At 46.1% G+C, this 25,429-nt stretch overlaps 1 protein-coding gene across 3 annotated transcripts; it reads left to right on the forward strand.

The window, feature by feature from the left end:
* The first annotated feature begins 1,921 nt into the window (after positions 1-1,921).
* LOC144142625 (uncharacterized) lies at positions 1,922-24,622 on the forward strand. 3 transcript variants are annotated; one of them, XM_077674269.1, is made up of 4 exons: positions 1,922-2,131; positions 10,050-10,215; positions 15,532-15,582; positions 22,351-24,622. In XM_077674269.1, exons 1-4 carry the CDS (start codon positions 2,053-2,055, stop codon positions 22,562-22,564), a joined length of 510 nt encoding a protein of 169 aa, XP_077530395.1. In that variant the 5' UTR covers positions 1,922-2,052; the 3' UTR covers positions 22,565-24,622. The 3 variants fall into 3 exon arrangements, 1 of the variants encoding a protein (XP_077530395.1); XR_013317009.1 differs by lacking the exon at positions 1,922-2,131 and having other exon boundaries at positions 9,885-10,215; positions 15,532-15,728; XR_013317008.1 differs by lacking the exon at positions 1,922-2,131 and having other exon boundaries at positions 9,888-10,215; positions 15,532-15,661.
* The last annotated feature ends 807 nt before the right edge of the window (positions 24,623-25,429 follow it).

Raw genomic sequence — 25,429 nt, forward strand, 5'->3', positions numbered from 1 at the left:
CGTCTGTCGCCCTTTTTATATTGCATCAGTTTGTATTATAGCGCCTGCCATATAATCTCCCCGCCAGAGCAAAACTTGCTGATAACATGAGATAAGAAACAATCGCGTTTTTGCGGTGAGTTTCGTTATTCGAAGGCAGTGGTGCGGTTATATGTTTTTGTTTCGCAGATAATCCGCTTAAAAGCCTCATTTTTGCGTCAGGTGATATTGCGCGGCACCACGGCGAACAAGCTTCTCTATTTCTCCAAAAGAACGTATACACTATTCGGTTTAGGCTTTCTCTGGCTTCTTTACTGGTACATATCGTGTTTGCGTCTTTTTTAAGCTTTTGTTTCTTCGCATTTCGGTGCGATCGAATTACTTCGAAAGGCAGAGCGGCGACACTTCACGCCAGCTTCCCCAAAATCAGAGTTCTCCATAGCTGGCGCGCGCGTTCACCGGTTCTAATCACGTGCCGTCCCGTTCACCTGTCCGCAGTCAGCGCCGCAAGCAGTAACTGTACCAACGTACTGTACGTTAATTGTTCCACGCCCCTGGAAACACGTAGCGCACAATGAATCTATGAATTATATATTTAATAAGTTTCATCTTAATTAAATAGCTGTTTTGTGCCAGATTAATGCGCCATTGCCGACCATTTTCGTTATGCATGATGCAACCACGAGCGATATGCTAGAAACACACTTTTTGTACCAAAACCAACCCAATTTCCCGGCAAAAACAAGAACAATTAAAGTATACATTTAGGGAAGCTTTAGACAAACCTAACCTCTTCTGATTTCATTGTGCTATGTCCTGTTAGAGGACTGCTTCATCGAACGAAGTGAATGAATTTAAAGGAGGATAGGACTGCTGCTTAAGTTAAAACAATTAAATGTCGCACGAGGTAATCACATATATAGTAGTCTGATTCCTTTACATGAAGCCGTATCCAAAGAGTGTCAAGCGGGACAAGCTAACCACGCATTTTCTTTGTGTGTGTATGTGAGGGGTGGGCCGGGGAGGAATGAGGGGTTTAATTTTAGAGGCAATAAATACGTATATAGACTTGCTTCTACATTTCTGCCAAGATGTACGCCGACCTTTCCAAGACGTCTTGAAAACGCCTAGTGGTACTATTTTCGCCAAAGTACTTTCCGACTTTGCCTGCCGCAACTAATCGAGTACAGATTTCGATGGGCAGCATGCACGTTTAATGCGTTGTCCAATGAATGACCGATTAGCATGGATTTTTCATATCGGGTTCTTGAAGGATCCTGTCCTCACTAATGCCAGTATAGTGGATTCAGGAGGTGTGTACATTTAATACAGTGTGGTGTACAGTTAGCAGATTAATCTTAACGCGCCCCTTTTAACACGAAAGTGTTTTATGCCTGGATACGCCAAGATTTCACTGACGTCATATACGTCACTGAAATGACGCCAGTACACCTTTGCTGAAGCGACCCGCCAGCAGGACGTCGCTCGCCAAGCACACCCACAGGACAGCCGCCGACTCGCAAATTATGCTCATTTCGCTGCACATTTCTTTTTCGTGTTTTACCGATTGCTATGAGAGAGGAATCAACCACAGTTTTCACCCTAATTCCCCCCCCCCTCCTTTGTTTTGTACTCTAAACCCCTTTCTTGCTCCGTGGCCGTTACTCTAATCCGCCCTCTCTCTGCCTTGAAGGTCTGAGCCTGGACTAGGCAAGGGCCACGTTTCGGATGTTCCTTTGAGATGAAAATATCTGTTGAATGTATTTTGTTTTGTGATGAAAGCATTACTTCTGTTTCATAGATAATGCGTGGTGTACCTTGGCCCAAAACGTTTTAGACCCTCTGCTCCAAGCAGACCATTTTTTTTCCTTTTCACAGCGCAACTAAGTTGGTTTCGGTTTCTGTTTTGGCTACCACTAGGGGCGCCGCATCCGCGCTGTTTGGTCGCTGAACGTGCAAATCGTTTGAAATAGCTCGCTGTTACCGATAACAAGTTCATTAGGGGCTATTTTCTCGACTACGTTGGTGTATGAGCTTAAGTATTCTCAGATTTTAAGGCCTTGTTCGCCGAAAATGGTACTTTGTTCGAAAAAAACGCGAATGGCAAGCCTGCGTGGTTCAATTTCCCCGGCGGAGAACACGCTGTCGGCAAGTTGCGTGGCTACCATACTTTACATTTTCCGCTAAAGCGATACGACATCGAGTCCGAGGCGTTCTTTTTGACGGTGGCTGTTTTCATTTCGTGACCTGTAGAAGCTTGATTTCGCTTGAAGCGTAAATAGCGGTCACGCGCGAACCAGCTAGGTTTAGTTGGCGCCCCCGAAAGCCGAGCTAATCACAGGAGAAGATACACCGCTGCGGCCAAGCGATTTGCTCCTGTGCAGGGTATGCCCGGTTGGTTTGCTAGCTGATGCAGCTATATACCTCGTGTGGAGCCCTGATTAGATAACAATCTTGAAACAGTGATGTGATCTTTTGACCAAGAATCACAGAGACAGCCCATCTAATTCAACGCGTGACCGCCTGTGCCCTGATTAATAAGTACACGATTAATCATTCGATATCAGTTGTTGATTGTACGCTTTTGTACTTTGAGTGCCGCCTGCAGGGCAGGTGGCTTTAAAGAGCAGCAAATGAGGTCAGAAATACGGTACTCATCGGCGGTAAAAAAAAAAAAAAAAGCTGCAGCAACCAGAGGCACGTCACCGGCGCGCGGGCACGGTATCCTCACGAACCAGACGTACCCCCTTCCTCCCCCCTTCCCCCACTTTTTTCCATTTTAACAGACAAAAAGAAAAGTGGCGCCGTTTGCCGACAGCTGCCGCGCGAAGCGCGGCACGTGCAGCGGAACTGTGGTTAAAAGAGAGGCTAAAAGGAAGTAAATGCTGGGTTAATTTACCGCAGCTTTAAAATATTGTGAAGCCGCAAAAAAGTATCACGTGTTTCAGCCGCATACTGGGTGTTAGTACTATTCTAGTTCACCAAGAATGTGGCCACTAAGTGTGCCACACTAACAATAATTTTAGATGGATGTGTGTGTGCCACTTTTTTCTTTTGCTGCTTCAGAAATAGCATATACGGAAACCAAAGATCTGTGACGGTGTTTTGTGTGGGTAGCAGTTATGCGTATACATACAAAACCATCGCAACTTACTCAGGTGTACCGTCATTCCATTCTCGTGTTTCTTTTTGAGACCGGATGCTTTAGTGGTTGCTGAGAGGTGCTACTTTGGAAATTTGCTGTTGTCTCTCTCATCGTAGGCTTGCTGCGAACATTTATTTACAGTGGGAGAACCAGGTAAGGGACGACATGAAACGTAAAGTACCGGTATCGCTGATAGTTCAAAACGTATTAGCAAGCGAAATTACACACGTGCAAAATGGTACCCTACGCAAAATGAACAGTCATGTACAAATGAAATGCAATCGCAAAAATATGAACCGGAACACACAAATAGTGTGATTTCTTTCCATTCAAGTCAAGTTGATGCGTGGTTTCATTACAGTAACAAAGTTTGGAAATCTGGCTTTCCAAATTATACCGATAGCGTGCCATTATTGGACCTTGACAAACACTACTTTTCAATTTTGCGTGTTTTGGTTCATATTTCCGTGTTTTCATTTCATTTGTCCATGTGGCAGCCAAGGGGTGGTTTGGTGTATTGATGCTGGTAAGCAATGTAGGCAATTCGAACAACTAAAACCAAAAAAAGGAAAGAGACATTTTTTTTTTAAGGCAGGAAGTTGCACAAAGCATCGTGCAGCCTCCTTAGATGTGGGTCCTCACTTTCGTTTCTGAAACTACCCGTCGCGGTGGCTCAGTGGCTAAGGCGCTGCGCTGCTGAGCACGAGGTCGCGGGTTCGATTCCCGGCCGCGGCGGCCGCTTTTCTGACGGAGGCGAAAAGCGAAAACGACCGCGTGTTCGAGATTTCGGCGCACGTTAAAGATCCCCAGGTGGTCAGAATTAATCCGGAGCCCTCCACTACGGCGCGCCTCATCACCTGCATTGCGTCGACGCGTTAAACCCCACAATCAATCAATCAATCAATCATTCAAGTTCTGAAACTGGAGTGAAATAGAAAGCCTGGAAGGGCTTTTTCAGCATGACGTGTGGTGTGTGCTTTGCCTTCACAGTGTGAAAAGGTTGTGTGGATTTCGCAGTGCACTGAGCAGTCCAAACAAAAAAGCGGAATAACGTGTGTTGAAATGGCTGATATTAGACGCATCCATCCCAGGCAAGTGTACCCGTGTGCACAGGTAACCATTCGAATAAACAAACGTTTGTTATCTTCATGTTACCTTTAAAGCTTTCTTGTGGCACGCCACGTAAGTAGCACTGCGGAATTTTTCTGTGCAGTGGCTGGACCATAGCTGACTGAGATTCTGATTTTCTTTTAGTTCTTTGTCTATATACATGTGTTATCGGGTTTCACTTATGAAACGTTCTACAGTTGAACCCCTTTATGAGAGTCACGTTCTGAGGAGCAGTTTCTGTCTCTTATATGAGAGGTCTCTTATAAGCAGGGTACCACATTTTCACTTACTGATCATCCCCTTGTTCAGTGTGGGCACTGTAGGATTAAAAAAAAGCTCAAAAGAACGTTATAGCATGTTGCAAAAGATTCACTCTAATTCATGTTTGGCCCGAGAATTTAGGAAATAATTCTAAATCTTTGTTTGCTTCGCGACTGTGTTTACACTCTTTTATGGGCTAAGCACCTTAGGACCTCACTTTGTCCGTGGCTTGTCGCTTGGTGTCCGTGTCCACAGAGTTGCGCATATGCGAGGAGTGTTGCATTGCATTGGATTGGATTGGACTGGATTAAATTGAATTGTATCAGATTGGATTGGATTGGAATTGTAGATACTGTACACATGCGTTGTCACTCTTACATGCGCAAGTGGGAATTCCACGGGGGATTTACGGTAATAACAATCCCCAGTGCTTCGCCCACTCGTCATGATTCACTTCGTGGAGATGCGTGAATTTTTTTCCAGCAGCTTCTGCAAGCTTCCTTTTCTTTCACTGTTTGTGGAAAATGAATCGTAGATGTCGAGTTCACAAGCCTGATGAATAGCCAGAGTGCACAGCTTTTTCCGTCGTGTGCTCTGGCTATTCATCACGCTTGCAGGACTCAACATTTGCAATGCTTCTTGAATGGGAGCTACTCGATAGGTGGAGCCCACTGTGCACGCCTGTTATTCTTGGCTTGCGCAGAAGCCCGCATGCACAGTCGCATTTGTACGCATGGCAGTAACCTTTAACCACTTCTGTACGTTGCATTTCCATTATCAGGGCTTTTCGTCCCAGTGTCATAGCTGACTGAACCACTGTGTGGTTGCTGAAGTTATAATAAATAGCGACTGTGAGTGTCTGTCATCCCCTGTGTTTCCACAATGGAAGCAACTGCAGTTAGTGGCTGGTGGCCCCGCATCTAAAGTTAAACTGTCTCTTACAAGTGAGATTGTTGACCAAAATTCAAGGGTAACTTGTCCTTTATAACCAGCTATCTTCTAAATTCGATGTCTGTTATAAAAGAGGTCAAATTAATGGGAAAGGTAGGGTGGCCATCCGTGTGGGTGAATACTGTCTCTTATACCCGATTGTCTCTTACATTCATGCCTCTTATAATGAGGTTCTATTGTATGGTATGAAAGCCGTGGGTGTATTTGTTTTAACAAGGGCCATAAAGATTTGACTTCCTCTTTTGTAAATTGCATTGAAGCAGGCCTTTCTCGCCAAGTTTCATTCACTACAATTGTACGCAGGTCTCGACTATCGAAATACTCGTGTACCAAGAGGACGTGCCATCATCGTGCTGGCCGCACACCGTCATAGGGGGCTGTGAAGGGCTCAACTCCTCACATGTTGTCATTATAAAAGTTGAAACAGCGTATTGTTACAATTGCTCTGTGCTTGTTTGTAGGCTATTAAGTGGGCATTGAATATGATAATTAAGTTTATGGTGGTTTGTAGCGCACATCTTTGTTCTGGGAACAGATAGCTGTTGTAATGTTGTTACTTCAGTGATTTTGATGTAAGGGTAGTTCACGGTGTTCACTAATATCATCTCCTACTGTTTACCCTCAGTGAAATTGCATTGTTCGTTGAAATGGCTATGGATGCAATATTGAGGTGCAGCTATTCTGTGCACCGCATTTTCTGCTTTGCAGCTCTGAAACCACACATGGGGTGCACGCCAATATAAATTAATGCAGATTGTTTTTACCATTTACTACTACTTAGTCTTCCTGGTTAAGGTTGTATGTGCTTACTAACCACCATATTATGGCAGTGCATGTTAACTACACGTTATCCGAAGTACTTGTTGTGTAAGGTGCAAGGTTTAGGTTAGTTAGTTGACTCCCAGCTGAATGTTTATTAGTGCAGAAAACCTCTAAATACCGTATAAACTCGATTATAAGCACCCCCTTTTTTCAACGATCGCGATGCTTAAAGCTTAGACACGAAAAATGTGTTACCCCCTCCCCCTCTTCATTTTTTGTGGCTGTATCTCGACGAGACGGGCACAAGAAATAATGTTTCAGGCTGATATTCGAAAGAAAACTACATGCAGAGAGTGAACCGACTGCTTACATCTGATACTCAGCCACTCTCTCTGCCATCCGAGCGGGTTGAGCCGCCGCTTTCAGTATCCACAACAGGTCATCTTCCGTTTCTTCAAAGTGCTTTGTAATTGAACACTTCATAAGACTTCTCCACAATGCCAGCTTGGCCCCCTTTCCATGCGTGTGAAATCTACCTTACAATGGTTGCTTAAAAAAGGGGATGTTTAGAATCACATGCAAATTCTTTTTTTCCAAATTTTTTTTCAAGTAAAGGGTGCTTAGAATCGGGGCGTGCTTAGAATTGAGAAAATACGGTACATGTACCACAAACATTAAAAATCCAAAAATGAAACCTTCAATCTGGCAGAAAATGTGTTAGTGTGGTGAATGTTGGCTGTCTCACTCACTGGTATGGAGACAGCGAAATTAAACTTGTGTGTGCAGGGGTTGAAAACTATTTGGGGTGTTTTTTTGCATGCATTCAAAGGATTTGTGCAGTAACAAACATTAAGCTGGAAGACAGTGTTACATCAATTGCCGTCGTCTCTTTGTGTTTTTGTGCCAATATCGTGGGTCATGACCATGTTGTATGTTTCGTTTGTTTATAACACCTTTGATTACAGTGGGATGTGTTGCACGTATTAATGGTAGGTGTGTAATGCCTTGGTTTATGGTAACCATCTTAACTAGTGTGTGTCACCTTCTTGACATGGAAAGACCATTACTACCTACCTGCTTTGCTAGTAGTAATGGTAATATTCTTTCATCTCAGTACTTGCAATGCAGTGTCTTGGTGAATGTCCCACTGATTGTTTCAAGTATTGTACATGTATCATTTTTTTGGTCGCTTGATCGTAGAAAATGCAGCAGAGGATTCATGCATTATAAACTGAATACCGTATTTTCGCGCGTATAACCTGCACAAAAAATGCCGAAATTTCAGTAACAAAGTAGGGGTGCGTTTAATACGCGGGGTTTCTCCCTTTAGTGCAGCTTCACGGCAATGTGCATTGGGCTGTGAAGCTCCTATGCAGTAACACTGACTAAGCCTTCCATGGCAGCCATTGCACAAAACATAGAAGGACAAGGAAGAAAAAACGAGGACGAGCACACTCTAACAACTGAATTTTATTTAGTTGATTGTGAGTTTCGCCTTGCAGTCAGTGTATTCTACTCGCTAAATATGCGCTTTTTCTGTCTACGTAGTATGTGATGTGTTGCTTGAGCAGTAGCTTTGGTGCAGCCTTTCCTGTATCAAATGTGCGGGCAATACATGAAGATTTTATTTTTTTTTTCGGCGGGCTGAAAGTGGGGGTGGTGATTATATGCAGGGGCGGGTTACATGCGTGAAAATATGGTACTACATAATTTTTGCACTTCTGCTGTTGCCCTGTAATGGTGCTTTGCTGATTCGTCATGCACTGTGATTTTTTTTTATTAAGTTACAAACATGGGGTGCTGCCAAGAAGGAGCATAGTTCAATTATTTTCTGCTTCCCATTTTTTTAGTTTTAAGTTTTTTAGGTGTGAATATTCCGTAGCATCCAGGTGTTAAATAAGCACTCACTAACTGCATTAGATACAATATCAGAAGAAGCTCTGCATTACCAAAAAATCTGCAAAGATCGATTTGAAGCATATCGAGTATACATGCTTACATCAAAGCTTAAACGTTAGTTCTTGTTTTAGGTGTACCAGATGAAAAAAAATATTTTTTTCTAGTTAGATTACTGAACCAGAAATTTCTTTTAGCTAGCAATATTTCTAGCTATAAATAGACAGAATTTCTAGCTAGAGAATCATTTTCTAGCTCATTTCTAGCTGGATTGAGGTTTTTTTCCGGCTGGCAGCTATTACTTCCAGCTAGCATTTGACAGTCCAGCTGGAAAAAAAAAAAAAAAACCTTCAAGCTGGAAATAATTGTCTCTAGCTAGACTAAGAGTTTGTCTAGTTAGAAGCTGTTGATATTCCAGCTAGAATCTATAAATCTAGTCAGAAATGAAGCTGTAAATTATGATTTTTTGCTAGAAATCCTCTTTCCATTTTCATGGGGGTGTATTGTTGATGCCACTGTCACTAAAAGAAAGTGCTGAATGAGTGGAAACTCCCATTAATGACTTATGAGGGAGATGAGGAAGGAACTTGGGGAGTTACTTAGCACTTTAAAAGAAAACTCAGGTCAGCCCGCACGCCATAGAACAAGGAGTGATAGGAGTAGTGCCTAAGGATAGCGAACAAGCGTCTCGGATTAGGAAGCAAACTCAGGTGGGAGGCATCCTAGCTCAAATGAAAATAAAGTGAAGTTGGTGCTAACTCATGCATGACAAAATTATGGACCATTGAAGGAGCCATGAAGACAAAACACAAGTTTGGTTCATTGAAAAGATTGCCTTGTTAAAATCATACTGACACCACTTTTAACGCAAACTTCGCTCAAATAAGCTACATAATTAGGAAAATAGGGAATGGCTATGCGACCCGCTAGCTCATTTCCCACAACAGAACCTATGATGTTGTACCAGCCAGCTCTGCAATTGGCGGGGGCCGGCCTAAGTAAACGCAAGTCAGGCAGGGCTTATAAGCTTGCTGAATGTGCTATTTGCGTTTAAATTTAGGGTACTTTCTTTTTAAAAGAATGGTGGGACCGACAGGGGAAGTTACAAAAGCACACATAAACATAGCAGCACCAATGCGTACTGCTCTTGGTACTGCGCAAACTATGCTTGGTTTAGCTGCACAGCACTCCGGGGCTTTGCGGTTGTCTCAGACGACACTTGCCACTTGACGCGAGGAACGGTGTATTACGTGACCATATTTGTCGAGTGAGCACTCTGTTTAACGAAACGATTATTTTCTCAATGAACCAAAACAAGCCAGGTTCAAATATGGCAAAAACAAACCAGAGGCAGAAAACGGCTTGCCACGGCATGGTGGCGCCATCTAGGTTCACTAACGGTAAACAAGGCTTTCCAGTCGCCTGCAGAGCGGTCGGTTCCTGTGATGTCATTGCAGACCACGAAAACACACGGTGTAGCGGGAAAAATCAAAACTTTAACGTAAATTGATTGATTTTTTAGTGAATAAAGCATCGTTTGCATCCAGACGAGCGCTGGGGACACTATAAAAAACAAACTCTTTCGAATAAGACAAACTTGTCTTTTGTCTTCACGGCTCCTTTAAGTGTAATGGAGTGGCTATTGAGAGACAGAACTAGAAGTAGGGGAAGATCAATAAGTGGAGGAGTGGCTGAGATAAGGAAATGTGACTTTACAGAAAGGATTGAAACAGCAGAGAGAGAGAGAGAGAGAGAGAGAGAGAGAGAGAGAGAGAGAGAGAGAGAGAGAGAGAGAGAGAGAGAGAGAGGGGTTGGAAGTCAATGGGAGAGGCCCTTGTCCTGCTGTGTACACAAGGCAGGTTGACGGTGCTGTATAGGTTTAAAAAGCCTGATTTTAGCTGTGAAAGAGGATTTATGCCGCTATGGCATTTCCTATTTGTTCCAGAAGCCGAGCTCAACGCTGCCCCCTCAAATGTGTTCATCCCCTGCGACATATGCGGTGACTGTTTCTCTACGCAAGAAGACCTGCGCGCTCACCTCCGAAGCAGGCATGGCGATGGACCCCACGGGAAGCACCAATGCTCCTTCTGCCCTTACTCTACCTGTTCCAGGTGAGCATGAGTTTTTCTTTCTCCTTCGATATCGCGCTGAGGTTTCTTGGTGCCTTGGTATTTTAGAATGATGAATTTTAAAGGGCCATGAAGACGAAATACAAGTTTTTCCTTTAAAAGACTGCTTTGCCCTGATATGATACAAGTTTCATCACAAACTTCAAACAAATAATCACGGTGTTAAGGAAAACGGATAAAATATTGGCTGTTCACCAGCCATTTCCTGGCAGGGTCTGTTAGGGCCGAAGCCTTTTAGAAGCTGGGACTGTTGGCGTCTCCTGTCGTCGTCATTGTCGTAAGCGTCGTTTCATGTAGTCACGGTACTAAAACACCGGGAAGCTCGTTTACGCCTCGCGCTAGAACTTAACGCGTACTAAAAAAAACACCGGGACACTCGTTTACGTCTTGCGCTGGAGCGCTTCGAAACATGTAATAAAAAACACCAGGACACTTGCTTACACCTTGCGCTTCGTGCTTCGAAGGGAAGAGACTTTTACAGCAAAGCTGTATACCTGTACCCCCCAACGGTTTCATCTCCGTTGGCAAAAACGCCGAGGCGCCAAGAATACACTCATACACTGCATGCTTCCCCCTTCCCCAGGTTTCATGTTAGCGGAGATGGCCCGGGATTTTTTTGACGTCACGGAGTCTTGTTTGTGTGATTGGCGGCTGCTGACGTAAGCCACTACCAAGGAATGTGGCTGGGTAGTTGTAGTGGGGCAACTAATACTGCTAATACAGCCAACACAACTAATATCTAATATAGCCAATACAACTGCCGTATTTTCGGGTGTGTAAGGCACGTTTCTTTTCTGAAATTTTCGTTGGTGCGTCTCATCCACCGGTGCAACTTATGTATGGAATAAATTTGGTACGTGGCAGCCGCGCGTAGTCCGCGCTCGAAAAGGTGCCTGTGTGCTGCGTGATGTCAGTGCACGTTAAGAGATGCAGCTTTATGGTCTAAATGAAAGAAATATTTGTCAGCAAGTCGGATGAAGAAGGCTTCGATGGTTTTGCCTAAACACTGTCTGGAAGTACAGCCTCCCAAATGTTTAATAATATAGCGGGAGCGGCGACCGATCGGCATGGCGGCGCCTTATCATGGTGTTCACCGGCATAATAGGCGAGGGTACACGCATGCGCGTAGAACTATCTGTTGTGGGAGCGTCATCTGCTCCGCTGTTCTTCTCAGGGCAACACACCCCCTGTTTTTCTTATCTTGCAAGGCAGTTTCGCTACCGTCAAAGGTAGCTAAGCAGCGTGGGGCACAAAGTCGTTCAGATGCAGTGGCAGGGGGTGTACCACTCTGAAGGAAACAGCGTAGCAGACGGCATTCATGCAGCAGATAGCCCTATGCGCGTGCGCGTACCCTCGCCTATTTTGCCGGTGGACACTGTGATAAGGCGCTGACATGCCGGTCGGTCGTCACTCCCGCTATATTATTAAAAACTTGGGAGGCTGTACATGCCATCTGTATGTATCAATAAACCATTTTTGAGAGGTGAGTTCTGTCTAGACTTTGGACGGTAGATGCACGTGTCTAGCACTGCTTACCGGGGGATGCATTCAGAGGCGGTGGCCACTGCAACCATCTACTTTCACCACACTTTTTTAGCAAACTGATCCTATTTGAGTTTACCCGATTAGCAGGTGCGTTTTGCACACCACTGCGTCTTATATACGTTTTTTTTTTTAGCTGTCGTTTTGAGGGGGGTGCTACTTATACAAAAAAAGTGCGACTTATAGACCGGAAAATACGGTGATACAGCCAAACTAAGTCAGGTTTTGGTTGTATCACAAGAATGCTACCGTGCAGTTCACACTCCGATAACTGTTTTTTTAGTGTTCCCTCTATTGTGTCACAGCAGTGGGAAGTTTGAAAGTTTTTCAATATTTCTTGCGCTTTTTTTCAGTTATAAAATTCATTTTGTGGCTGGAATAGACCTGAATGGGTTACCAAAAGCTAGTTATATTTAATTGAGGGGGGACACTGCTCTTAAAACAGCTCCTGTTAATTTTTAAGTAAACTCTGTGAAACTGGGCAGTCTTGCTGCTTTGTCCCCACTGCTTTGAAATATGCCGTTATTTCTTGAGTACGTCAGTTAGTTACCAACGTAATTGGAGATGATTAGTCATTCTTGGCGGAACAATAGACAAAACAGTGCTAGTCACAGAACTGTAATCTTTATATTTTCCAAGACTATGAGCCCTGGTGAGTGCAATAAGACATTGGTTTTTTGATGCACCGCTTGGAAATAATTTTACAGCTCATTTAACTTTGGTGGCACCAGTGGCGAGGAACGCTTTCGAATTCCCATTTCAAACACTAAAGTTTAGTGAGCTGTGAAATTAGTTACAATTGGGGCTTCAAAAACCGATTCTCTCATTCCACTCACCAGGGTTCATAGTGTTGGAAAATGTAAAGATTACAGTTTTATGACTACCTTAAAATACCGATCAAGCGCCGCCACCCGTGCAAGCGCCCCCCAGCATTTTCCACAAATTTCGCATTTCTGTACATGACAGGGCAAGCGCCCCCTCCCACTTTCGGCCAATCCAAAACCGTTGTTTTGTTTGGGGAGGGGGGCTTTTGGATTCCACAGTGTTCAAAGCCAATGTGAATGTCAGAATGTAAGTTTTTCGCATTGATTAGGTGAAGTGTCGTAAATAAACATCTTCAGTAATGTAGGCTACGGTTTTTTTTCTTACGGTTGCTGCCATTTTTTGCTGCCATCTTCAATTTGGGGCCCGATCCGAATAATGGCCCCCTCCCTATCTCTAGGCCAATTATCTACAAGTTTTGGGGGGCGCTTGCTCGGTATTTTACGGTAACACTGTCTTGTCTGTTGTTCCTCCAAGAATGACAAATTACCTCTAATTATCTTGTTAACTAATTTACTGAATAAAAAAATAAGGCCATATTTGAAATCAGTGGAAAAAAAGCACCAAGACTGACATGTTTCACAGAGATAACTTGAAAATTAAAAGAAATTGTTTGAAGAGCCATGTCCCCCTTTCAACAGGGTTGTACTTATCATTCATTGCCCTTCCAATTTGTGTACTAATTAATTTTCCACTTCATTTTTCTTTTCCTATAAAGCAGCATTTGGAGCATTGTAATGTGTGAAGCTGGCCCCACACTATGTCTTGCAATGGGCAAAAAGGCATGTCCCACTGGCAGGCATTAGAGAAACTGACTTATTGAGTCAGGTAGCCTGTAACATATACTATTCGTACTGACTACCCATGGACTGTCAGTAGCAAGTCCAAGACCGCGAATTGAAGAGTTCCGTTGTTTATTTGCCGCACCCAATCACTTCCAACTGGGTATTTGTTTCTCCCCTTTCAGTTTTCAGTACTTGACTCAGTGGAGTTACGAGTGCAAATGGCTTTAATGAACATAGAGCGAGCAACTGCTAGGACATGCTTCGGTTTAGTGGTCTTCCCACATTTGGGGAGCGATAAGGAGGGTGTATGGACAGGATTATTTTGTCCTCACCCCAGGCTTGTGAACCTAGGACCAAAAAAGTGATGGTGGTTCTCAGCACAGTGTCCCAGTAGAGGTCTCACAACTGTTTCTGTTAGACTCGGGTGCAGTGTTGCGCCGGTGAAGGCCCCGAAGGGGCGAAGCAAGAGACGTACGCTCTGCTTGAAGAGTCAAGCCAAAGAGGTCCTTTATTCCAGCTCACATCACATATATGCACTGACTGACGTCACAGGCTATACTCGGTTACAACTCAAGAACGGCACCACCTCATGTAGTGTATCACTCCGCCAAAGCGCCGGACCCGTGACGTCAGTTCGCGCGCGTTTTGGAAGGGGTTTGCTATGAATGCGTGATATCGTCTGCCTTGTCTCGCGCAGTTTGTTTGTCGTCGCTGGAGTCGTCTATAAGCATATTAAGTCCAAAAAATTACGGGAATGGCTCACGCCATGTTCAAAATATTCCCAGTAACGCCCTACTTGCGCCTCGCGGAGAAACATCCGGCTACGGTGATAAGCACACAGCGGCAACTTCCGGTGCCGTTCTTAAGTTGTCACCGAGTATAGTACCTTGGTGGTAGAACCACTGACATCGAAACCGAAACCCCCAGATACTACATCGGGTATAGCATAAAAAAAAAAAATTCCTGGCCATCTTCACTAACATGGAACCTGGTAAGGGGCAGAGCATGCACTGTATAAGTGGTGTTTTTGCCAACGGAGGTGAAACCACTGGGGGGCAGAGATATACAGCTTTGCTGTGAAAGTCTCGTGGCTTTGGAGCACCAAGCTCTCCAGCGCGAGGCGTAAACAAGTGTCCCGGTGTTTTTTAGTATGCGTTACGTTCTTGTGTGAGGCATAAACGAGTTTTCCGGTGTTTTAGTACCGTGACTGCATGAGACAAACAACGGTTACGATGAAGATGACAGGAGATGCCAACAGCCCCAGCCCCTTAACGGCCTCGCCCCTAAAACGACAATGAAAGCTGCCACTGTGTCTCATCATCGCAACGGGCTGTTCCTCCGCACGTTACAAAGAGTGCGTTATTGCGAGTACTTTGAACGCGACACGAGCTGTTTCCGTGATCTTTCTACGTAATCTCTTTATAAATTACTGCAGTGACGACAAACAAACTAGTTGAGAAGAGCATACCTTGTCGCGCATTAAGTGCAACCTTTCAAAACGAGCACGCATGTTGACGTCACGAGTCCCTCGCTTTGGCGGAGGGATACACAAATTGAGCTGTCATCATTCCTAAGTTTCGCTCATATATAGCAGCATTGGTTCAAGTACTTCTGCTCTTTTAAATGTATTTGCCCTTCATGGACAGCATTCATAGCATGCTATACTCGGTGACAACTTAAGAATGGCACCCGAAGTTGCCGTTGTGCCTCATCACCGTAGCCGGATGTTTCTCTGCGCGGCGCAAGTAGGGCGTTACTGGGAATATTTTGAACATGGCGTGGGCCGTTCCCGTGATTTTTTGGACTTAATATGCTTATAAACGACTCCAGTGACGGCAAACAAACTGCGTGAGACAAGGCAGACGATATCACGCATTCATAGCAAACCCCTTTCGAAACGCGCGCGCACTGGCGTCACGGGTCCGGCGCTTTGGTGGAGTGATACACTACATGAGGTGGTGCTGTTCTTGAGTTGTAACCGAGTATAGCTGCCGAAGAAAGCTCATCGGTGCTGTACAATAGCTGCACTACAAGCGCAGGCAGGTTTCAGTTTTGCTGTCTAACCTCTAACCACTGTGACACCTCCCACTTCAGTGCCATTGTTTCTTGAGCATGTTGTTTTTTGTCTCTGGCTTACATCTGTCTGCAGGACCCATCTGAGGGACCACTTGAGGACCCACACCAAAGAACGGCCCTTTAGGTGCGCAGACTGCGGCAAGGGATTCACTCAGGCCTCTAACTTGATGCGCCATCGAAGGACCCACTCTGATGTGTTGTAGGTGCGGCAATAACATCAGTACGTCCCAGCGATTCCCGCAAAAGAAAATTGGCGGATCCCACAAGTCGGTAGGAATCGACTTTTAAAGAAAAGCTTGCAACTGGGTTATATCAGACATTTGTGCGGAATTTTTTCAGAGCGTTACGTTCCCTGGTGTAGTTTGCGATTTTTCAAAACGGTGAGCGCTAGGCGAGTATTGTATTTTTGCGCGTATAACCCGCACCAAAAATGCGAAAATTTTAGTTGCAAAGTAGGGATGCGGATAATACGCGGGGTTTTTCCTTTAGTGCAGCTTCATGGCAAAACGCATTGTGCTGTGAAGCTCCTACGCAGTAACACTGACTAAGCCTTCCATGTCAGCGATTGCGCAAAACATACAAGTGGATTGCCGAGGCATGGGCGGCGATTCCAGGGGTGATACTCTCGTGTTTTGACCCTTTTGTGTCCCTTTCAGAAGTGTCCCTTTTGAGCGAGCCCTAATTGGCTAAAAGAAAACAACTGGATGTGACCTGACGCAAGTGTGGCGGACGAACTTCGTTTGACCGCGGTTTCTTCGAAAAGGCGATTTGAATTTCAAACAGACGGTTTTTGGAAGCAGTCATGAATGCGCCGATTATCGCCTTATTGGCTCGTGGGCGGAGCAAGTGGTCGAGAAGCAAAGTAGACGCGTTCGATATGCCCCGAGAAGCATTCTGCCAGCATTTCCGCCTTTCAAAGAGGACCGTGCGGTGGCTGTGCGATGAGCTCCGGGACGAACTTGGTCGGCGGACGCGCGGGCTCAGCGTCGAGGGCCAAGTGTTATGCACTTTTCGTTTCTTTGCTACGGGTGGCTTTCAGTGAGCAGCCGCTAACGAAGAAACGATATCACTGTCGCAGCCCTCCGTCAGCCTGTGCATCATACGCCACCACCACACAGTGAAATAAAGGATCGTCTGCGAGCTAGCAAACGGTCAGCAGGTGCAATGGAATAAACGATCGTCTGCGAGCTTGATGGCTGTTGAGCAGACGACCAAAATTACACAAGCACTGCGCATGACATTTATAACCTTTTATTGGTACTTTACGTATACACATACCAGCTTAACGTTCGTAGAGTTCTCGCGAAACAGGTACGTCGTTAAGAAACGAAGATCCTCCCATCTTACACAGTTTTTCACTCGTAGAGCACCACACAAGTGTCAGCGACGTAAAGCACCATTCCAGGTCCTTGGAAAAGCCCGCGTCGGCATGCCACAAGTGCGTCGATGCCAAAATGCATAACTGGACGATTTTTCTTGATGCACGGGCATTGTCACCAACCTCAAAACGGAGTCCAACTGCGAAAAACTGAGTAGCCGCAGCATTGTTTACACTTCACTGTCACAAAGAAACAGCTGACTGCAGCTGCCATCTTTGGACGTTCCTGCCCTTGTGGTGAAAACTTTCAATATCGTAACAAAAAAACTTTCATCGCGTTTAGTTTTTCAAAATACATTCAATTAAACACACAAAAGATACTCTGATACGGTTTTAGTTTTTTTTAAATGCGTTTGCGAGAACAGTTATGGTATTTGAATCAAAGGCCTACTGCTTAACCGGAAGTATGTCACGATGAAAGGGACGCAAAAGGGACGTTTTCAAAAGGGACAGTTATGAGAATGCTGCCCCAGGCGAGATGGCGCAAAAAAGCTTCAAAAAATGCTGCATCACAAACAACATGGATGGAACCTAAGATGACCTCGTGTACAACAGTGAGGACTGCGGCTCAAGTGTTATCTCTAGCGAGAACAGTGACAATGAGTGAATTGTGACTTTCGCCTAGCAGTCAGTGTATTCTACTTGCTAAATATATGCTTTTTCTGTCTACACAGCATGTGATGTGTTGCTTGAGCAACAGCTTTGGTGCAGCCTTTGCTGTATCAAATGTGCGGGCAGTACGTGAGGATTTTTAGATGCTATTGCATCTCATTCACTCGCCTTGTCCCTCCATACGGCGTTGTTGTTGTCCCTCCACACCCCTCCCGCATTCTCCTCGCCGCGCGAGCTGCGCTCTCCGCCGCTCACCCCCTCTCCTCTCCGATAGCGAATACTCTCTCGCGAGGGGCGTTGGATTGGATTCGATTGGGTTGGCTTAACTTGGCTTGGCTTTGGATTGGATTAAAGTGGATTGTGTTGCGTCATAGCCGCGGTCGTTCCAGCGCCGGCGTTCCGATTTCGGGCACGTCCATAGACTTGATCTTCGCTGCAAATTGCACGGTGGTCCCGTTACTTCACCATCCACTACCCGTACACTTCAGCAACCACAAGGCCGTCATCGTTAACGTTATGCCGCGTGTTAAATAAAGAATACATCATACGCGTTCCTCACACGTTTCACGCAATTAGAGAATCAACCCAACGGAAACACCAAGTGAACCCCCAAGATGCGTCGCATCTCCACAGGGTTCCCCTCGCGGGAAGGTGGGATAATTTTTTTTCTTTTCCGGTGGGCTGAAAGTGCCGTTGCAGGTTATGTGCAGGGGCGGGTTATACACGCGAAAATACAGTACGCCTGTAGATACGGAACTTGATGAGATTCTTTAGCCTAATCTCAATCTCTCTAGCGAAGACGAGAATAGTTCTAAGCACAGGGACTGTGATATCGCATTGGGCGGTTGTCTGTCGGCCCCTTTTGGGTCAGCAATGTGGAAGTGGTACTGGGAAGTTCAGCCTTATCGATGTAACCTTTCTTTTGAGTGAACCCATGAGTCGCTTTCCTGGCACCGCGGAAGTGATGTGCAGCACTCAGCTTTGTCTAGTGGAAGCTGAAACCCAGTAAAACATCTGGCAACGTTGCAATGCACACGCAGTGAAAGGTTGCCCGGTAGCGGCCGAAATACGAGAAGGTGTGTGTTATCTTGGGAAGCGTACATAGCGATGCACCAGGCCAAAAAGCAGCAGCAGCAGCAACCCCCCATGAAACTGAGGGAAGAGACAAATAAAGCTTCGCTTTATAAAAGTTGTTACCTCACTGTGCAGGCTGGAGGGGTGTACAGGCCTAAAGGGGCCTTGCACACCAAACACAAGTTTGGTTCATTCGAAAGATTGCCTTGTTACAATCATGCTGACACCACTTTTAACGCACACTTTGCTCAAATAAGCTATATAGTTAGGAAAAAAGGGAATGTCCATGCGACCCACTAGCTCATTTCCTGCCGCAACAGAACCTATGATGTCTTATGTGCCCAGCCGTGCGATTGGCTGAGGTTGGCAAAAGCAAACGTTAATTAGTCAAGGTTTATAAGCTTGCCGAATGAGCTTTTTGCGCTTAAATGTAGTACATATTCATTTTGCAGCAGTAAGGATGGTGGGGTAAACAATGAAAGTTGTGAAAATGCACGTAAACATAAAAGTACCGATGTGCATTGCTGTTGGCACTGGGCGCACTATGCCTGTTTTAGCTGCCCAGCGGTCTGCCGCTTTGGAGTTGTCACTGGCCGATTGGCGTAAACGACATGGTCTTACGTGACCCTGTTTGTCGAGCATACCCCATGTTTCACGAAACGGTTGCTTTCTACCTGAACGAAGACAAGCCAGGTGCAGATACGGTCAAAAAACAAATGGCACACAATGGTCTCTGGCTGCACATCGTAGCGCCGTCTGGAAGGACTGACGGAAAGCAAGGCTGCAGACCCGAATGACACAGTGGAACTTTGTTTGAATATGCGCACTTATTACTTCATTGCTGACGTCTCGAAAACACGATTTGGCGGAGATTCAAAATTTTAGTAAATTGAATTATTTCTGAGTGATATGGGATTCTACATTTCACACACTAGTTATTTCCCACCCCGCAGCCATCCGCGCTCAGCAAACATGCCTTGCGAGCACCAGCTGCGGACGGGTCTGTTGTTTGCGGAGACAGACAAAGGCAGGAGGCAGCGAGGGCAAAACATCAATGGCAGCATTTATTGCAAAGTGCAAATCAAATACCCTGCATACAGACTGATCGTAGGCCGTAACGGTAACAGCGTGAGCGAGGCATTAAACAACGCTAGAGATCGAGATGGTTCGACTCACCGATGGCATACCGGAGCAGCGGAGCGCTGCGCGTGCGAGCGCGATTGCAGTCTCCCAGCTCGCCCGGACGCGTCCCATTGTGGCGCGTTCCCCAGGTCCGGACCGGCGCGCCGAAACGTCCGCTCGCTACCGCATCCCCAAGACAAGAGAGCGTCCTCTCGTCATGCGACAACCCACCAGACCTCGCCATTTGGTGGCGCTAGTATAGGAGGGAGAACTGGTTCTCGGGTAAGGCAGAGGGGAAAAGGGTCAACGCCTCCACCCTGGCGACAACGAACCCTCCGGTCGCTGGCGCGCTCCCGTATGGTTCCCGTCGCGTGAGCGAGGCGCGTTGTGCATAGCCGGCCGCGATGGGAAGCTAGCCAGAAAGGGGTTCGCGTGAAAGTCGCGATCCCCACAGTGAATACGGCATCATTTGCTGTCGGACAAGCGCTACGGGCACTTTAAAACATGAAATCTTTCGAAGAAAAGAAGCTTGTATTTTCTCTGCATAACCCCTTGGGGCCAAGTGCAAACAGGGTCTGTGCACTGCAGTGCTGTGTTAAAAGTGGATCGCAAGTGCATGCATCCAAACTCGTTGCGTGCGTGCAAGATGCGTTTAGTCAAAATGACTTCATGCAATAACAAATCTAAAATACAAAAGTGTGAACAGATGGTTGCAGGTTTGCGGCAAGGCCAGTACATATCACGTGTGATAAAAGAACTAAAAAGTGGGAAATGGCCTTGTGCTGAGAATAACGTTGGCGGCTTGTCCTGAAAGCGCTAACAATGAGACACGAGGAGAAAGAAGGCCTAAATCAAGGGCAACTAATGAAGCCATACAAAAATTATTTAGCAAAATGTTCTTTGAAGAAAAGTATCTTAGTATTAAGTGCCTTCAGCTTAATCTATAACTTTCTCGTTGTTTGTGGACATCTTCAGTTCAGATGATAAAAATAAAATCGCATGTGTTGGGACCGCAACCGTTATCACACAGCTGTTGAATAGGAAACGATAACAACACACTTCTCTAATGATTTGGTGGTGCTACTGCTTGGTTTTATACACGAGTTTCACAGGCTGCTAAGTGGTCTTAGTGGGTTGTGTTACTTCCGTATTTTTGCGCGTATAACCCGCCCCTGCATGTAATCCGCTCCCCCACTTTCAGCCCGTCGGAAAAGAAAAAAAAAAGATCCTCGCGTATTGCCTACACATTTGATACAGGAAAGGCTGCACCAAAGCTATTGCTCAAGCAACACATCACATACTGTGAAGACAGAAAAAGCGTATATTTAGCAAGTAGAATACACTGACCGCAAGTCGAAAGTCACAATTCACTCAGTGTCACTGCTCTCGCTAGAGCTATCACTTGAGCCGCAGTCCTCACTGTTGTACACGAGGTCATCTTCACGGCACAACACATTGCCGTGAAGCTGCAGTAAAGGAAAAAACCCGCGTATTATCCGCACCCCTACTCTGCCACTGAAATTTTCGAATTTTAAATGCAGAGCATTTCAGTAACTCACGATGTCACCCGCGTTGACGTCCGTAGTCGTAGTCCGCACCCCTCCCCCTACACTATATATAAAAAAATACTATCCGGCGCCTGGTTTCGATCCCTCGACCCTGCGGGCGGAACGCAATGTACATGGTGCTCTACCCACTGCGCCACAAAGCCGACACAGAATGGGAGGCTACGAACGCGCCTTATATCCTTGACTCATTCAAACTACGTCAAGAAGCTGCTGATACAACGCATTTACTACCACCAACTCCCCAAACACTAAACGTTAACGCAATACACCCACCCCCTATGCGACGCATTTACTCGAGTCCCCCTCGCGGGGAGATGGGCCCAATTTTTTTGGTGCGGGTTATACATGCGAAATTACGGTGCATTGGGCTTGTAACTCGCAGTATCGGGGGATGGAATCATACCAACATTTAATGGCACCAATTCCGTAGTTTAGTTTTTCCACGCCAAAACGAGGTGTTCCAGTTTTGCCGTCAAACCTCTACGACGCTTTGTGGATCTGCAGTGTTGTTTCCTGAGCACGCGCTGTTTTAAGTGCAGAGCACTTTAGGGGCTCGCCTTGTCATCGCTCACTGTAACGGTCGATGTCAAACGACTGCCGGAATCAGGTGGTGCCGCGAGATAACAGACCCAAGTAGAGCTCGGTGTTCCATCGTAAGGCATCCCGCAGAAGCTTCGAAAACCAAGCGGTTTAAATAGTCATAAGAGTTCAAAACTCGTGAACCTGTGCCGCTTGTCGTACACCTTCCCCGTTGTTTAGCGCAAAGAAAACTGCAGGAACATTTGAGACAGAATATATGTAATTAATTGGCAGCACCCGCGATCATTTAGTTAGGAGCGTTAGGAACGGTCCTTGGGTTGGTTTTTGCGATAGTAAGCGGAAAAAAGTGGCAGTGCAACGCCGGCACATGCGGGAGAAAAAGCAAGCACAAAAAGAACAGAACTCCCGCTGGCGCAGTTTCAGGCAGGGGGCGCACGAGCGCTGCGAAGGCGGGAAATTTGAATTGCATTGGGTGGTAGCAATGAGCGGATAACAGCGCTACAGCCCATTATGGCTAATCACTTTCTCTGCACTTCCGTCAGCTTTCATGTTGAGTGGAACGGCTTTAATTTTTTGTTTCTGGCTCCCATCTATTCAGGTCACACGCAGCTCCACTCGAGGGTAGCCAGAGGGTACGCAGGCCTTACGGCTGCCACCTCTGCCCGAGTAGTTTCTCGCGCCGAACCCACCTGGAGGATCACGTGAGGACCCACACCAAGGAACGGCCCTTTGGGTGCGAGCACTGTGGCCAGAGATTCACCCAGTCTTCTAACTTGGTGCGGCATCGGAAGACCCACGCACGTGCATTTTAGATGCGACGATCACCCGGTGTGTCCTTGTAACATACATAAAGGGAAAACTCCATGACTGCAGCATGCAGAAGTGTACAGTACTGGGCAGTATGGAAATGCACGTACAAACAGTGAATCTGGGCCATAGTGAACCATATGCCAAGAATGGGTTGCAAGTGCGCACGTGATACTACAGTGTACTACAAAAGAAAGGTGGGTCATTCGGGGCCGATTAGGGGGGTCCCTTTTGCGATGAAAATTTCTGCTGACGAACTCCTGATGTAAGCAGCGCCCCTGGTGGTCGCCGCTTACCAGTTGGTTCAGAAGGTTTGTTTGTTAAATTAAGCAAAAACGCCCGTGCGCACGAGATTTCAGTGCACGTTAAAGATCCCCAGGTGGTCAAAATTAATCGAGCCCTCCACTACGGTGCGCCTCATCGCCTGTGTGGCGTCGGAGCGTTAAACCCTACAATCAATCAATCCTTATTTATTGCCCTAAATAGTGTTATTTCTTTATTTTGTGATTTAAAGTTTTATAAAGCCGACTAAGTAACTGTTTGGCTTGGTTTAAAAACTTTATCTTGTATTCACTGGCGAGGCACGCATGCTGGCAACCATGCGAGTGCGCCGTCACAGGTTATGTCGGGCTCCGCGGGATGGCGGTACTTGTCCGTTCTAAGCGAATGATTTGTGTTGGACGTTCCAAACGCTACCCCACTGAACGCAAAGTAATGCCGCGAGTTCAGTGTGCGTGCGATTAATAATATGTCTGTTGACACCACCGTTGAGAATCTTGTTGAAACGGAGCAGACAACGCACGCCGGTGTTTTTCTTTTCTTCGGCGTGCGGGCGCAGTGGCACAAGCCGCGCCATATCCGTGGTGCAGCGGCCATGTCCGTGGCCGTTTCCAGTGTTGCCAAGCCAGAAATTGCCAGTCCGCAGTGTTGCCAGAAATTGATAGCTAAACTTTTCACTGAATACTACCTATAGGTGGCGCTGGCCGCAACTGGAGTTGCGGCAGAGAGACGACGAAGTGGGCACGATGAAGTGAGCAGAGACGACGAAGTGGGCACAGAGAATGGAAGCGAAAAAAACCCTGGAGACTTATAGGGCAGAGAAACGGGAAATTAAGAAGGAGGGATTCTATGGCAATACGAGAGGCAGTGCGTTGCTGTTCGAGGCACGGGCAGGGTGCCTGAGAACCCGGGCATACACGGGTAGCTACAGGCAGCAGGATGAAACGTGTGCATGCTGCGGCAGTGATCGGGAAACTATAGACCATATTGTCAGGAGCTGCACAGAGATACAGCCACCGCGGGGTGAGGGTGAAACGACGCTGGCGGAGGCTTTGGGATTTGGGGCGAGGGGGAACCTCAACTTTAAGGCCATAGAGGTGACGAAGAGGCGACTGGAGTGGTGGTGGAGGAAAAGTAGGGAAGGGATGGGTACGCAGGCGGAGTAATCATGCGGACGAGAATTTAGAACAGCGAGGGGAGAAAATAAGGGGGGTGGGGGTGATGAGTTTAAAACAGAAAAGAGGGAGAGATGGGAGGGAGGAAGCAAACCTATAGGTTAGCTGGGAGTAGGGCAAGTAAACTTAATAAAACAGGCAAGTCGGTTGCTGACAACCGACGCCCCGATTCAAAGGGAAAGCCACTAATCATCATCATCATCATCATCGTTCTCCGGGGAACGCCTGAGCCCCATGCATTTTTTTCATCGCAAAAGGGACCCTCGCTCTTCATTGGTCTTTCCCCTGCACGACATACCTCTACCTTCCAGTACACTGTAATGTTACTACAAGAGAAGTTGCTGAAAGTGGAATGACCCACAGTACAAGAGTGTCAACTTGCCAACTATGCCCGCAACTGCTGAGGTCAATTGAGGTCATCTGTGGAAGAAGAATAAGAAAGGGGACATTAAACTGCCTATGAAAAAGAGACTGCGTGGCTTTGTTCTCGAAGGCTGAAGGAAGAACTGAAATAAGGGAAAACAATCAAAAGTATGACAAAGAACGGTCAAGCTATCATTTGCGGGTTACTACACTGAAAAGTCATTCAATAAAATTGTTTTGATTTTTTATTTTCGGCTGCATGGTGCTTGCTGCCTTGAGTAATTTCTTTTTGTGCATGGAGCGCTGGTTTCTGTTTTAAGAAAGTTATCTAAAAAGCTGTAATTTCCGAGTGGTGAGACTGCTGTTTATTCGCATTAGGCATCTGACCGCCTTGTGTTGACTTGATTGTTGATCAGCTGTGATTGACTGAGATACTACTCAATGGGAGTTTGGTCTCAAACCAGGACAGCCATGAACTTTCGTTGCACATGTCGTTTAAGAACAAACAACAGCACATATAGTGTTTATGCTTTCGTCGGTAAGTTTCCATTTGTGGCTCAAGGCTTGTGAAAGAGGGCACTGGGAACCTCGTTTACGTGCACTATTTATAAATTTCGTCTGTTCCCAGCTTGAAAAGCAAAACATTTTATAATAGATTTTATTATTCACAATCTATTTTGTGAAAATTGGGTGCAAAATTTACAAGTGAATGGCGTGTCGACGTAAAAAACTTGGTTAGCCACAAACTCCTGCCCATACCGCGCCGTCGCGTCGGGGAAGCATTCAGCGGGATTATATACTTGGGTACAAGTTAAGAACGGCAACGGAAGTTCCCGCTGTTACTCATCACCACCGCAGCCGGATGTTACTCCGCACGGAGCAAGTAGTGCGTTACTGGGGATATTATGAACATGGCGCGAGCCGCTTCCGTGATTTTTTGGACTTAATATGCTTATAAAGGACTGCAGCGACGACAAACTACGTGAGAAAAGGCAGACAATATCTAGCATTCATAGCAATCTCATTTCAAAACGCGCACCCGTTGATATCCGG

The sequence above is a fragment of the Haemaphysalis longicornis genome, unplaced genomic scaffold (genome assembly GCF_048455015.1).
Source record: "Haemaphysalis longicornis isolate Haplotype H1 unplaced genomic scaffold, Haemaphysalis longicornis Haplotype H1 scaffold_6, whole genome shotgun sequence".
In the NCBI taxonomy this organism is placed as follows: Eukaryota; Metazoa; Arthropoda; class Arachnida; order Ixodida; family Ixodidae; genus Haemaphysalis; species Haemaphysalis longicornis.